The 14,308-nt window shown below is 41.1% G+C and overlaps 1 protein-coding gene across 3 annotated transcripts in view; it reads left to right on the top strand.

Annotated features, from left to right (window-relative positions):
- syngap1b (synaptic Ras GTPase activating protein 1b) overlaps positions 1 to 14,308 on the top strand; it is a 206,736-nt gene that overhangs the window by 156,314 nt on the left and 36,114 nt on the right. For all 3 annotated transcript variants that reach the window (XM_087848482.1, XM_087848483.1, XM_087848484.1), the window contains 5 exons: positions 7,570 to 7,723; positions 8,068 to 8,166; positions 11,826 to 12,065; positions 13,545 to 13,880; positions 13,959 to 14,103. In XM_087848482.1, coding sequence (XP_087704608.1) covers positions 7,570 to 7,723; positions 8,068 to 8,166; positions 11,826 to 12,065; positions 13,545 to 13,880; positions 13,959 to 14,103 — 974 coding nt within the window. The remainder of the gene's footprint in view (positions 1 to 7,569; positions 7,724 to 8,067; positions 8,167 to 11,825; positions 12,066 to 13,544; positions 13,881 to 13,958; positions 14,104 to 14,308) is intronic.

Below are 14,308 nucleotides of genomic sequence, written 5' to 3' on the forward strand. Positions count from 1 at the left end.
GTCAGCTCATAGTTCTGTTGTGACATCCTGAGAGCATTTGCTGCAAACGACTCACACGGGGTTTTTTGAAAACCTTTTTTAAACCATACAGCACAAAAGTCTCATCACACATCCGTGCTGTACTTCACTCTCTGCCGCTTAATCCCCTAAAATAAATTCAATTTAAAGGGTCAGTGTTTTGGCTTACCGGAGCAGATCCAGTTGCTCAAAAGTTATTGGGTCTCTGTGGTTCCAAGGAGCGCTCTAGAAATAGTAGCCTGGTGTGAAAGCAATGCCACCTCTACCCACAGAGATGGCCTAGAAGGGGAGATTTTATTTATTTATTTGTTTATTAGGGTCTATCTATATCAGCATGCTTCCATGGATTTCTATCTTTATCGTCTTTTATCTCATCTTTTGATTCTTTTCCATCTTGTCATCTCTGCCTCTATTAATCTTTTTATCTATCACTATCAGTAGCTCGGTCTCCAGCTTTCTCTGTGTATGGCCTAATCTCCGTCTCTGTAATCCTTTATATGTCTGTCACAGTCCTGAGTTTATTTTACTCTCTCGCTGCATTGTCGCTTGCACTCAGCGCTCACTATTTCTCTGCTGAGCCAATGAAAAAACATCCCCCGCTTCACCATAGCAACCAGCAGACAGCCATATGGCGGCTGTACAGACCATAATGAGTCAGTGGGAGATTTGCTTAATTATACCTCCTCTGTATCATCTACATAGTTGCAGCAGTGCTGGAATTCTTCAGACACAGTAACGCAGGAGTCGCATGACCAATGTTCGAGTGCAAAAATCTTCAGATTTTTTTAGTTTGTCAAATATGAGAAACGTAAACGAGGAACTGTGCAAGGTTTTGAGGCTAATTTCAAGCAGCCTGTAAACAGCGAGGATCCAAAGCATTTAGCTGAGGGCTGCAACCTATTTCTGTATTTTCGTTAATGATAACTGCTGATAATTTCGTAGATTGAGCTCTGCTTTCTTCTCGGAGATGTCTAAAGTCCACTGTGACAGACGTCTTCTAGCTTGTTTTGTCCAACAGCAAAACAATATCCCAAAAACATTTCAGTGCAAACATAAAATGGAGACAAGCAGCATTTTTTTTTAACCGAAAAGCCTGATGTGCACAACTGAGATGAGCAAAAACACTGTTCAGTATTCAGCAGGAACTATTCGAATGTTCTCAAAGATTGCACCCAGGACTCACCCTCCTCTCTTTTCTAGCAGCTGTGAATTTCATTGTCACATTTCTCCAGTTCTTGCTTACAGTATCATCTCCTCTTACTGTGCTGCAAGTTTTTAAAAACCAGCATCTGGTAGTTTGTCAAGTGTTCCTCTGTTTTCCATGTTTTTAAACTCCCCGTTTTATTAATCCCACCTTCTGGCAGTATTTAGTATCATTATCTAGTACCTGCCATCAATGAAAACAAGAGAAAATGCATCCACAAAACCATTTGATTTTAATTATAACAGACTCTTTGAATATTTAAAATCCATCCCCAGTGAACAGTAAATCAAAATACTTACAGAAAATGAACGACCATCTATGAACTGACTGATTCAGCATTCATTTGGTCCATTCACTTTTTCTGTATTCTTCCACTGGACAGTTAGACCCAGGGCAAACTTAAACTTCAAATGTGAAGGTCAGTTGTATAATCCAAACAGAGGGCAAGAGCACACTCGGGAGAGTGCTAACACCTTTGCAGAGCCAGGTGTCTGCCAAGGTGTGTTTCCACATGATTTATTCATTTGGGAAGCTCGTGGATGTCTATTATCCCCGGCTGACTTGAGAAGACTGAACGGACAAAAAAGTCAAGAGCGATGTGAAGTCGTGGTTGTTTGCCAAGGCCCTCGTGGCTGATCCATCGTCTTTCACAGCTCCTGGTGTGCTCTGAGTGTTTTCTGTCAGGGGTGCTGGTGAACATCTGCAGCTTTGTTCATTTGTATTCCATTTTTTTTAACCTTTGTTTATCCAGGGAGGGCTTGACTTTTCAGCATGGATTGGATTTAATGCAGGCATAAATGTGCATCTGAGCTCCCAAACAGGCTCTAAAAGCTGCGACGATGCACATCTTTGCACATAATTTTTGTATTCTTCCCACTAATAAGCCAAACTTAACAGATCTTTCAGTCCACTCAGATTTTTCAGCGTAAGTACCCCATAGGATTACTCTGTGTAGTCACAGAGGGTACTCTGTCTTGCAGAAAAATAATTTGTTTGTTTGTTTGTTTTTCTTAAAGCTGTTTTATAACTTTGAGGTTTCAAATTGTGGAGGTCTTCAGCTGCTCGCATTTTAACAAGAACTGGGAAATTTGAGCACATTAGCCCTGTACTAAGATCTCTTCATTGGCTACCTTGTCAGGTTCGAGCAGATTTTAAGGTCCTGTTGCTCACCTGCAAGGCTTTAAATGGACTGGCACCTTCATACCTCTCCGACCTTTTACATCTTTACGTTCCATCCCGTGCTCTCCGATCTCAGGACTCTGGCCTTCTAAAGGTTCCTAGAGCCAGAAAAAAGACAATTGGAGAGCGTGCTTTTTCTTTTCGTGTCCCGTTTCTGTGGAACAACCTCCCTCAAGATGTTAGGCAGGCTGCTCTGTGGAGGTTTTTAAAACTAAGCTGAAGACACATTTGTTCACCTTATCTTACAAGTCTTAATTCTGTGGCTTTTAGTTTTTAAATTTTTACTGTTTTTAACTTGTATTGTGTCTTTTACCTGTATTGCTATGTATCGCTTTTATTTTTTTTTATTTTATTTTTTTTATCTTTTTAGTTTCAAATAGTTGTACAGCACTTTGTTTGAAAGCGCTTTATAAATAAAGTTATTATTATTATTATTATTATTATTATTATTTGCATATCTTTAGCCTAAATAATGTAATGAAATAGCTTTTTTGTCTTCCAAAGAATTATAAACACAAATCTATTCAACATCAAAAACAGGAAATAGAAAAGAAGTCTTTGCACTACCGAAGCCACACCCTGTAAACTTTTTATTAGTAATATTCATGATGTAGCACAAGGGATGTCTCTTTGTTTCACACTAGAATATCGCAGTTCTTAAATAGCATGAAATTTTACCTCCCAATGATTTAATCTAATATCTTTGGAGACATGCTGCCTTTTTCTGTTGAACCATCATTAAGTTCTCTGTTGAGATGCAATAGACGCTGACATGACCCCACATTACTTGTGCCAACATCAACTAAAATTGTCTGTACATATATGCATGTAGATGCTCCTCTGGGGTGGGTGCTGGTCTGACTGTGGATTCTGATCCAGCCCTGCATAAAATACAAGGATTTTCTTTCAGTTTAAGTTTTAATGAAAGAAATTAAGAAATTAACACTTCTGTTGAAAGGTTGTTTTACAGCAGGGGTGTCAAACTCAAATACACAGTGGGCCAAAATTCAAAACTGGAACAAAGTCGCGGGCTAACGTTAATATTTATTGAAATATATTTATTCCTCCAGATATAAGAATGAATCTTTTCTTATGGACTCAAACACGTTTTGCTGAAAAGCTGAATATGGAACAAGCAAAGCTTAATACTAAACAATATATATATTAGCTGTATAATACCAGTAGGCCAGCTCTAATTGTAATTTGGTATGGCTTTGCGGGCCAAATAGTTTGACACCTATGATTTACAGTATTTTACAGTTTTTACCTATTACTGCATTTACTTAAGTACTTATTTATTACATATATATCAGGAGTGAGAAGCAAAATGTGCAATAACTGGTAAGTTTGTAGCTGATTTTGTAGTTGCAGTAGCATTAAGTGTTGTAAACCCTTGTCCAGACTCGCCTATTTTTGTGTTTAAGCATGGACATCAGCACTGAGGAGAAGCAGTTACATCAGCTACATACAGCTTTAAGTTCAAATCAAAACTTGGCAAGACTGGACAGCAACATTTACAAAAATTACGAGAGCAGTCCTTTCAGTTTTTACTGTTTACACTATTTTTTTTTTATAGTAGAACATCACAAAAAGCAGCTGCAGAGTAGTATAACATTTTTAACATAATATTACTGGACTGTTGTGATTACAGTCAACACAAAATAAGTGTTTTGTTATGAAAAGTTGCATTTTTAAACTTAAACAAGAATAAATGCAGTTGTAACATATGTAACAAGCCAAAAATCCACAGAATATCTGTGCAAACTTCACTGAGTTATGACTATATTTAACTGGCAAGTGCATAGAGTTACACACATTAGAAGACCCAGTGAAAATATGGCAGTTGCAATATGCTGATGCATCTTTAAATAGCAGTAATCAATGATAATACTGCATGTCTATATAATGTCTGTAAAGAAGCACTTCTCTTTAGAATACTTGCCTTCCTGCTCTTAAGAATTAGAAAAATAAACCAATAAATACATAATAAATGTTGTTTCGTAGAAATGGGAGGCATACCTGGAAGAAAAAAGAGGCTTAAGTTTTATTGCTAATAAGTAATTATGAGTCAAACAACCCAGTTTGACTATTAGCCTTCAGTTTGTATTTTGCCCGTGTTTGTCCAACCTTATTGATCAACAATCATTTTGTTTTATGTTCAGTTTAATAAAAGACAAAAGCAGCAAATGGGTTTTGAGCTTAATTAGTTATTGAAATTGAAAAATGGCTTCCAGTCGGTTGCTTTTTTTGCGAAGTGGTTGTTGTCAGGTTTGTTCTCTTTTAGATCACTACAGCAAAGCTCAGCTCACCTTCCCAATGTCAGTATCCTCGTTCCTAGTCTTTCATCCCTGAGTTTTTTTCTCCAGGTGTGTAGTTCATCAGTCGTGATGCACTGACTATAATTTGCAAGGTGTCTGCATGCATGCATGTGTGTGTGTGTTTCGTCTTTTATGTCTGTCCACTGAGACCTTGCATAGACCTCCTTTTTACCTCCATCGCTCCTCCTCTCATCTCAATCCCTTCATCCATCCCGACCCTTGCGCTTCCTCCTTTCCCTTTCTCTTTCATTCCTCTAATCCATACTCTCACTTTCTTCCTCTCCAAAGGATCCACTGTTTACATAATCAACATGATTTCCACTGAGAGGTCTTCTCCCTCCATCCCTGAGGCCTCAGCCCTTTCTCTCTCAGTCTTTCCTCCTCTCACATCCTCTCCTGACCTCCCCCACTCTTTCTCTCGTCTCTTCTATGGTACCCTCAATCTGACTCATTCCTTTGGGTCTATTTTTATCTCTCCCTCACTCTCTATGTTTCTCTCCCCCTCAGTCCCGTACATGCAATCACTGCTCTGTTGTGGAACGTTATGATTGAACATAGACAAAAACAGTTTGAGCCCAAACTGGGGAGAAGCCAAGAACCGGACGCTGAGCGCAGGATATACAGCTTCTTTTCTATCTTTCCTTTTTCCTAATCTACCGTCCCCCTTTCTTCTCTGAAGGGCTTCATCACACCTGACCATCTGTCCTGGCTATCTGGTTAGACTCACTGTGCCATCGTGTGTTTGTTTCAGTGGCTGTGTGGCTGTTTCCTGAGTCGGTCTGTGATTTTACCTGCTTCTCTACATGTGTGTGTGGGTGGGAGTAGGTGATGATGAATGGGCTTTAGCACAGACCTCCTTTGCTTGTTAGTGTGGGCTGTGAGCACATGTGTGTCAGGATTAATGACTTATTAAGAATTGTTTAATTGGTTATTTAAAATGTTTTGAATAAATGCAGCTGTAAAGAAAAAGTAAAGCGTGTTAATACTGTGTGTGCTGCATTTTACTACAGCTTCTTAAATCAGATATAGACATTTAAACTTGGTCGTGTGTAGTTGCAAAAGTCTTGAGTCACCCCTTATGTAAATGGTAAATGGCCTGTATTTGTATAGCGCTTTTACTAGTCCCGCCTAGGGACCCCAAAGCGCTTTACACACCCAGTCATCCACCCATTCACACACTGGTGGAGGCAGCTACAGTTGTAGCCACAGCTGCCCTGGGGCAGACTGACAGAAGCGAGGCTGCCATATCGCGCCATCGGCCCTTCTGGCCAACACCAGTAGGCGGTAGGTGAAGTGTCTCGCCCAAGGACACAACGACCGAGACTGTCCGAGCTGGGGCTCGAACCAGCAACCTTCCGATTACAAGGCGAACTCCCAACTCTTGAGCCACGATCGCCCTTGTCTTGCTGAAATACGCAAGCTTTTAAATTATTACCTTTTTGGGAATCACCTTGTTGGTGCAAAAATACAGTTTTATGCCTGTCAAACTGTGTTGGCATCTTTTAGAGGCTCAACTAAAGAAATGGTAAATGGCCTGTATTTGTATGGCTTTACACTACATTCAGTCATTCACACACTGGCAGCTACATTGTAGCCACAGCTGCCCTGGGGCGCACTGACAGAGGCAAGGCTGCCGGACACCGGCGCCACCAGGCCCTCTGACAACCACCAGTAGGCAACGGGTGAAGTGTCTTGCCCAAGGACACGACGACAGAGACTGTCCGAGCCGGGGCTCGAACCGGCAACCTTCTGATTACAAGACGAACTGCCAACTCTTGGGAACAGATTACGTCCTTTTGAGACAGGCTGATAGTAACAAAGTGGCTAAATAAACAATTTAAAATTGTTGTTTTTTTGCTAGGTTAGCTGTTAGCTGTGTTGAGAGGTGTATCAAAAATATCAAAAAAATAGTGGCCACCTATATATGTAAACCATAGCATGATGAGATATATTTGATATATATTTGTAAACGATCTGCTGATAAGCAGTTGGGTGGGGCTGGTGCCTGTCCCAGCTATTAGTTGGGCAGAGGCGGGGTCACAGGACTAGCACACAAAGGGGCTCGCTCAGAAGGTAGAGCAGGTCCCCTACTAGTCCTGGTGGTTCGATCCCTGTCTGCTCCAGTCTCCGATGCATCCATCAGAATATGAATGTTAGACAGGAAGCACTTACATAGAATAAGTAGTGTATGAATGGGAGAATGGGAGTTGTACAAAAATGCTTTGGGTACTCAGTTATCTAACCAGCCATTCACACCTATCAGTAACCTGGCAAACATATATATGGGAGGAGGTTTAAAGAGAACCCACCCAGGTACAGGGAGACAATGCAAACTCCACACAGGAGGGCCCCAGCTAGCCAGGACCACAGAAAAGGAGACCTTTCTGTGTGGAGTTTTCATGTTTGCATGGCTTCTTTTGGGGTACCCTGACTTCCTTCCACATACCAAGGACGTGTTCGGTTAATTTGTGATTCTAAATTGGCCACATGTGGGCGTGAATGATTGTCTGTCTCTGTGTGATAGCCCTGCAACAGGCTGATGACCTGTACAGGGTGTGCGCCATCTCTCGTCCAATCACAGCTGGGATAAGCCCCAGTCCCCCTGTGACCCTGATAAATGATTAAGAGGTGTTGATAAGCTGCTTATTACCAGAATTATCAGTATGTTGTGCAGCACTCGTTTGGCTGTTTTTCAGTATGCAAGATAAAGATGAAAATGTGAAGCAACACATTTGGAGAATTAGCATACAAAAAGAAATCACCTGTAGTTTCTTGAACACTGAAGTCTAAGCGACCTTTAATAAAAGAGCCTCCTCACTCTCCTCACTCTCACGACTCTCACTCTCCCAGGACCCGTTTGATGCAGAGCTTCAAAGAGTCCCACTCCCATGAGTCCCTGCTTTCTCCCAGCAGTGCCGCTGAGGCCCTGGACCTCACTCTGGACGAGGATGCTATCATCAAACCTGTGCACTCGAGCATCCTGGGACAGGAGTACTGCTTTGAGGTGAGAACTGAGCTGCTCAGCGGAGAGCCCACGGCGCACTCGCACACAACCACAGAGTGTACAGAGCAGTAAATGACACTAAAACTGTTGTTTCCACCCTGACAAGTGAAAGTGATGTGCAATGCAAATAGGATTGCTTTTTTTTTCTTTTCTTTTTAAATGTGAAAATTAAAATAAGGACATTTAAATGAGCCTAAGTCCTCTCAGCTTTTCCATCACCTGTTCATTAGTGGAACATGACAGAGGTTGAGAGTGAATACAAGTCATTATTTTTGGCGCTTTAGTTGCAGTCTCCATAGTGACTAATGGCTGTGGTTGTTGAATTTACCATTGGCTAACCTCAGGTGACTACGGCATCGGGAACCAAGTGCTTTGCGTGTCGCTCAGCTGCAGAGAGAGACAAATGGATCGAGAACCTGCAGAGAGCTGTCAAGCCCAACAAGGTGAGGGGAGAGAAAGGGATGCGGTAGAGGAAGAAAAAAGGATGATCCCTCTGTCTGTGTGTCTCTCTCTCTCCTCCCCGTCTCCCGTTGTTGTGTGTTTTCAATAAGAGCGCACCGCTTCATTTCTCTGTGTGAACTCCATCCTCGTGTCTGTGTGTGTCTGTGTTGAACAATTTAGTGGCTTCTACAAGCAAAATATTAAAGCTGCACAAGGTAATGTCGATGGTGGGAGGACCCAAAATGCTGTTTTGAAAAACCACAAATCAGGTAATGTGATAAGTAAATTGAACACAGCGGGTTGATGTTTACCTGCACAGCATGTCTGTGATACTTTGATAGGGAAGTAAAAGATTTAACACTCGTGAGTCTAGGTCTTTTATTGTTGCTCTCTACAGACAATGGGCCTCATGCAAGAACCACAAGACAATTTGTGGCAGTAAAAATCTATGGGTAGTTTTTCTCAAGTGGTCCAGACTTGTTGTCAGAGCAAAGCCCACTTGTTGGACCTGAAATCGGATTGTCTGATCATAAAATTATCATAAGTAAGACAGGCAACTTTCCCAAATTAATATTTGATTAAGACTATATCATTATTACATCTATGGAGAACGTTGTCTACCTTTATTTTCCTTTGGAAAATATGAGCAGTGCAGGCAGACTTGCTATTAAAAGTCAATTTTTGGGGCACTGGTCATGCTTAGTTGCTACAATGGATGGAGCCTCATATTTTACTGTGGATGCTGCACTTTATCTATCTCCTCCTGATCTCAAAACATTAGGGGTGCAACGATACTCGATATTGAACCGTTCAATACAGTGCTTTCGGTTCGGTATGTATCGAACAATACAAAATTTTTAATTTATTTTATCAACTTTCCTTCTGACGATGCTGTCTGTGTTGAGCGCTCAGTGGATCTGCGCTCGACAGTGCAGCCTAGGCGGAGTAGTCGAACGCAGATTCACTGAGCGCAGGGCAAGCTAGCAAGACAGAGGCTAAGCTCTCCTTGCAACATGGCAAATTGAACCTCCCCCACTAACACTCAGATCTGGCGTTTGGAACTATTTTGGTTTTCATGTGACGTATGACCCTGAAGGTAAGCGCATCATGGACTAAAGTAAAACAGTATGTTGGATGTGCCAGCAATGCTCAATTACATTGGTGGGAACTAGTGCCTTAGCGCAGTTAGCTCGTTAACGTGTTGGCCGTCCAGCCCCGAGCACGGGGCGATCCGCGGTAGCTCGTTAACGGAGATGTGTTGTGGCGTTAACGTCATTTCAGATTAACGCTGACAGCACTAGTGGGAACACAACGAATATGACTGCACATTTACTCCGACATCATCCTAGTGCAAAGACAAGTGGAAGCAGACAAAAACAACAAGCAGCATGCTACAAACTTTAGCCGAGTCATTTAGACAGCCGTTAGCACATGATTCTCCTTATGGGGACCTGATATGTTTAATATGCTGCTGAGAATATAGCCCAGAAGAAGCGTATAGTATAGCTTTTATTTTGGAAAGAGACATTTCTCTGTAATAAACTCTCTTTTCCAAAGATGAGTGATTCCTCAATCAGATTTATTTTTTTATTACTTTGTTGTTTCAGCAACATTAAATTTAAAAACTGTACTTTTGAGTTAAAATATATATTTATAATTTTAATAAATGACAAATTAAAAAGGCATGAACATATTTTTTGTATCAAAAAAATATCAAACCGTGACACCAAAGTATCGAACCAAACCGAACCGTGAATTTTGTGTATCGTTGCACCCCTACAAAACATGTATTAACCACTACAGGACTGATTATGCTAATAATCATTTATTTTGTGTACCTGAAAAATTCAATTTAACTTTTATTTATATAGCGTCAAATCACAACAACAAGGCACTCAATATTGTAAGGTAAAAACCCCCAAAATCAAATGACCCCCTATGAGCAAGCACTCGGCAACAGTGGGAATGAAAAACGTCCCTTTAAAAGGAAGAAACGTCCAGCAGAACTAGGCTCAGGCAGGAGCAGCTGTCTGTAAAGGAGGAAGACAGGACAACAGACACATTTATGAGGTTAAATCAAGCAATTTAAAATTGAACTGATTAATTAAATGCATGATGGTGTTTCAACATGAGGTTCATTTTCCATGTGCTTGTATCTGACACCAGTTTTTGCAGATGATATACTTGTATTTTTTTAAACACTACAAGATGGTGTATTTTCATATGGAAAGTCGTTTCCAGTGTAGCTTTAAGATACTATGATGTTATTTGCGTCTTCACAGCTTAAAAAAGACTTATCGCCCTTCACGCTCGCTCCATATATAATTAATATCCTAATTTTACTCCAAATTCCATCGTAAAGTAAAACTCTCCCATATTTCCCCTCAGTGTTATTAAAAGTGAGCAGACATGTGAGATACGCAGCTTAGATGGCAACCAGAGACTAAAGGGTTATTAAGCGAGACTGAGATGAAACATCACCAGAGTCGAACGCCTCGTCCAGATGCTGCGGCCGCAGGGGTCCTGGCTGAGTCACGGCGCTCCAAGGACTCCAAACAGGCGCTTTCTCCAAAATCTCTCCTCCTCCTCCCCCAAAACAACACGCACTCTTCTTCTCAGACCAGATGCACCATAAGCGATAAGACTAACTGCAGAGAGAAGGATTATCATTATTCTTTGTAATTTTCTAGAGTCTTTTAATTCCTTTTTTTGGCCGTGATTGCTTGGTTTTCAGGAAAAAAGTATTTATTCCACCTTAATTTAGCATTCCACTAGTCTTTTGGTAATACAATTGAAATATACAGACGCAAGGGAATGTGTAACATAATATCAAGGTGGAGGACTTGAGCGCACGCTGGCTCTGCTGCACTGTATGTGCACTAGCAAACTGAGCCACCAGATGCCCAGCACATTCAAACTCAGACGTCTGGAATTAATTATGCCTTGTGTTTGGCGCCGGTTATCAAAGAGCATACAAATGGAGACGTTAGAGCTGTTGATCTTGATGATGCTCACGTATTTGGCCGTCTAAATTAGGACTTAAATAGTCTGAAGCAAACAGGGGGGCCATCAACAGTGGCATTTGAGCCCAATTGAAATGACTCCCAGTTACTGAAACATCATTCTGTAATCAACAGAGCACTCTCTCCTCCCATGGGGGATGTCAAATATAGCTGGGCTTTGTGATCGTGATTAGGGAATGTAGCAGTCCATAGGAGCATTTTTAGTCCATTGTGTTTGCAGCACATGTGTATTGTGTCATTTGTGTTTTTCCTATGTCTAAGGGGATTACTTTGTTTTATCCATAAAAAGAATCATTCTTCATTATTTTCTGTTCTCTTTCTCTTGTGTGTTTCTCATGCTGTTTTCTGTCTCTGTATCCAAGATGAGAGTTGAGAGCAATTTATCAAGTGCAACCCACTATCATAGTAGCCAAACCACCATGTCACCAGCCATTTATTTCCTGTCATTTACTCTTTTCTCCTGCAGGCTGACCTGCTGTCGCCTTTTATTTGCACACACTCTCTCGGCTTCCATGTCTTTTTTTTCTTCGCCGTCTGTCATGTTTCCTCCTGCATTGTATCATCTTGTCTTTGTAAAGCTTTTAAATGTTTCATCAGACATGCTTGACCTTGTTTGACCTGACTTTCTCTCCACACAGGACAACAGCCGGAGGGTGGACAATGTGCTCAAACTGTGGATCATAGAGGCCCGCGAGCTTCCAGCAAAGAAACGATACTACTGCGAACTATGTTTGGATGACATGCTGTATGCACGCACCACCAGCAAGCCCCGCACCGACACCGTTTTCTGGGGCGAGCACTTTGAATTCAACAACCTGCCAGCTGTCCGCAACCTACGCCTTCATCTATACAAGGAGACAGACAAGAAGAGACGCAAGGTGACACAGAGAAGTGTAGGGTAGCATAAAGGTCTGAAAACGAGTCATTTATATTGACTTAGAATACAATTGAAATATCCTAAAGTTGAATTTTATCGACTTATTTTTTTATTTTCTTATTATCATATCTACATCAACAACATTAATTATACTAGCTTTATTTATATAACATAATTAATAACAAAGCAAAATCAGGATAAACTAAATGCAATAGTTATAACAGCAACAAGACAAAACAGAAATGCAAAATGTCAAGATACTAATAAAAGTCCTGAAAAGATACTAAATAAGACGAGTGAGGCAAAAAAAACAACAACAAACAAACAAAACAAATGATAAATAATACTAAAAATATAAATAAAATACATTGCATGAAGTGAAATCTGCAAGCCAGTGTTTTAGGACACAATTTAAAGGATTTCCCTGATCATCTGAGCTGTCCTTCCTCAGGCAGGTTGTTCTAAAGTCGCCTTTCGATTTCAGCCTCGACTTTGGAACAGCTCGAAGGACCTACCTGAGGATCTAAGGCTATGAAGTAGTTCAAATTGGGCCAACTTTTTTGCTGGATAGCTTGCGGACGCAGATGTGCTTTAATTGTGATCAGTAAATTCTTAAAATCAGTTGCAAAATGCACAAGAAGCCAGTGGAGAGAAGCCAGGACCGTGGTGATGTTATGTGTAACCAGTAGGGAACTTTCTGAGCTAGTTTCAGGGCAGAGTGACTTTTCGCGTATGCCCAAAAAGAAGGAGATGAAGCAGTCCAGCCATGAGAAAATAAATGCATGAATTGTGTGAGAGCATTGGTTTTATTTTTGAGATGCAGACAGATCTGAACAGCTGCTCTCGATGTGTGCTTCAAAGCTGAATCAAATGGTGTTCCCAAATGTCTGTTAGTGGGCTTTACAATGGAAGGTTTGTAGGACTGAGATGTCAGTGCTACAGAGGTGATACTGAAAAAGCAACTATGCTTTTAGGGTTAAGAGGTCTCCAGCAAGGTATATCTGTGTATCCGCTGCACAGCTGGTAGAAGCATATGATAGAAAATATAGCAGGACCTAAAACTGAACCTTGGGGTATACCACAGGTAAAGAGGTAATCACCTGTGATGACAGGGTAGATTCTTTCTGAAGTGAAAACACTTCAATTTAAAAGATAAAGCAAATGCATGAGTAATACTGTGAGGTGTAACATTAGCACTTAAGAAGTAAGTGACTTAATACTGAGTCACAAAACCAGTCATTTTCATTTTCAGCTCAGTACAAGAGTAACGCTGCCACAGTAAAGCTCTAGCTTCAAACAGCACTCCGGGGATCCAGCATTAGTCCTGCTGCTCATACTTAATTCATCGGTGAAGCTTAAAATGAACTTTTTTGACATTTCCGACTTTCAGATTAGTTTTCTAAAATATTTCTCTGCAGAACTGAAAGTAACAACGTTTCTTTACCACAGCTAATGTTTGTTTTTGCTTTTCACGTCTAAGGAAAAGAGCACATACTTAGGACTCGTAAGCATCCCCATCTCAAGCATCACTGGACGTCAGTTTGTGGAGCAGTGGTACCCGGTCATCCAGCCCAGCGTTCTCACCAAGGGAGCTGGTGTCGGAGGAGGGAAGATCATCAATGCATCACTACGCCTCAAATCCCGCTTTCAGACCATGAACATCCTGCCCATGGAGCTGTATAAGGAGTTTGCAGAGTATGTCACTAATAACTACCGCACCCTGTGTGCTGTGCTGGAGCCTGTGCTGAGTGTCAAGAGCAAAGAGGAAGTGGCCTGTGCTCTGGTGCATATACTTCAGAGCACAGGGAAAGCTAAGGTATGGGATCACTGAGTCCTCTACTTGACAAACACTATTTTAGGAGGAAAATAATAACTCTGTTCCCCTTTTCTCCAGGATTTTCTATCGGACATGGCAATGTGTGAGGTAGACAGATTCATCGACCGAGAACACCTTATCTTCAGAGAGAACACTCTGGCCACCAAAGCCATAGAAGAGTACCTCAAACTGATTGGACATAAGTACCTTAAGGATGCTATAGGTGAGTCGGAATAGTGTACAGAGCGTTTGCAGTGTTTGACTTAGTCGCTCCTGTGTTCAAACCAATTTAAAATTCAGCAGATCAACTTTTGAAAGTTGGGAAATAGACAAACTTTTAATTAAAGGGGGGAAAATCCAACTTTCTCTCAGCCTTAGTGTTTTTGCTTGCAGAAGATAGTTTGGTTGGGTGTGGGGAATTTTATTAT

The sequence above is a fragment of the Neolamprologus brichardi genome, chromosome 11, assembly GCF_056152115.1.
Source record: "Neolamprologus brichardi isolate AB-2024 chromosome 11, ASM5615211v1, whole genome shotgun sequence".
NCBI classification, from domain to species: Eukaryota; Metazoa; Chordata; class Actinopteri; order Cichliformes; family Cichlidae; genus Neolamprologus; species Neolamprologus brichardi.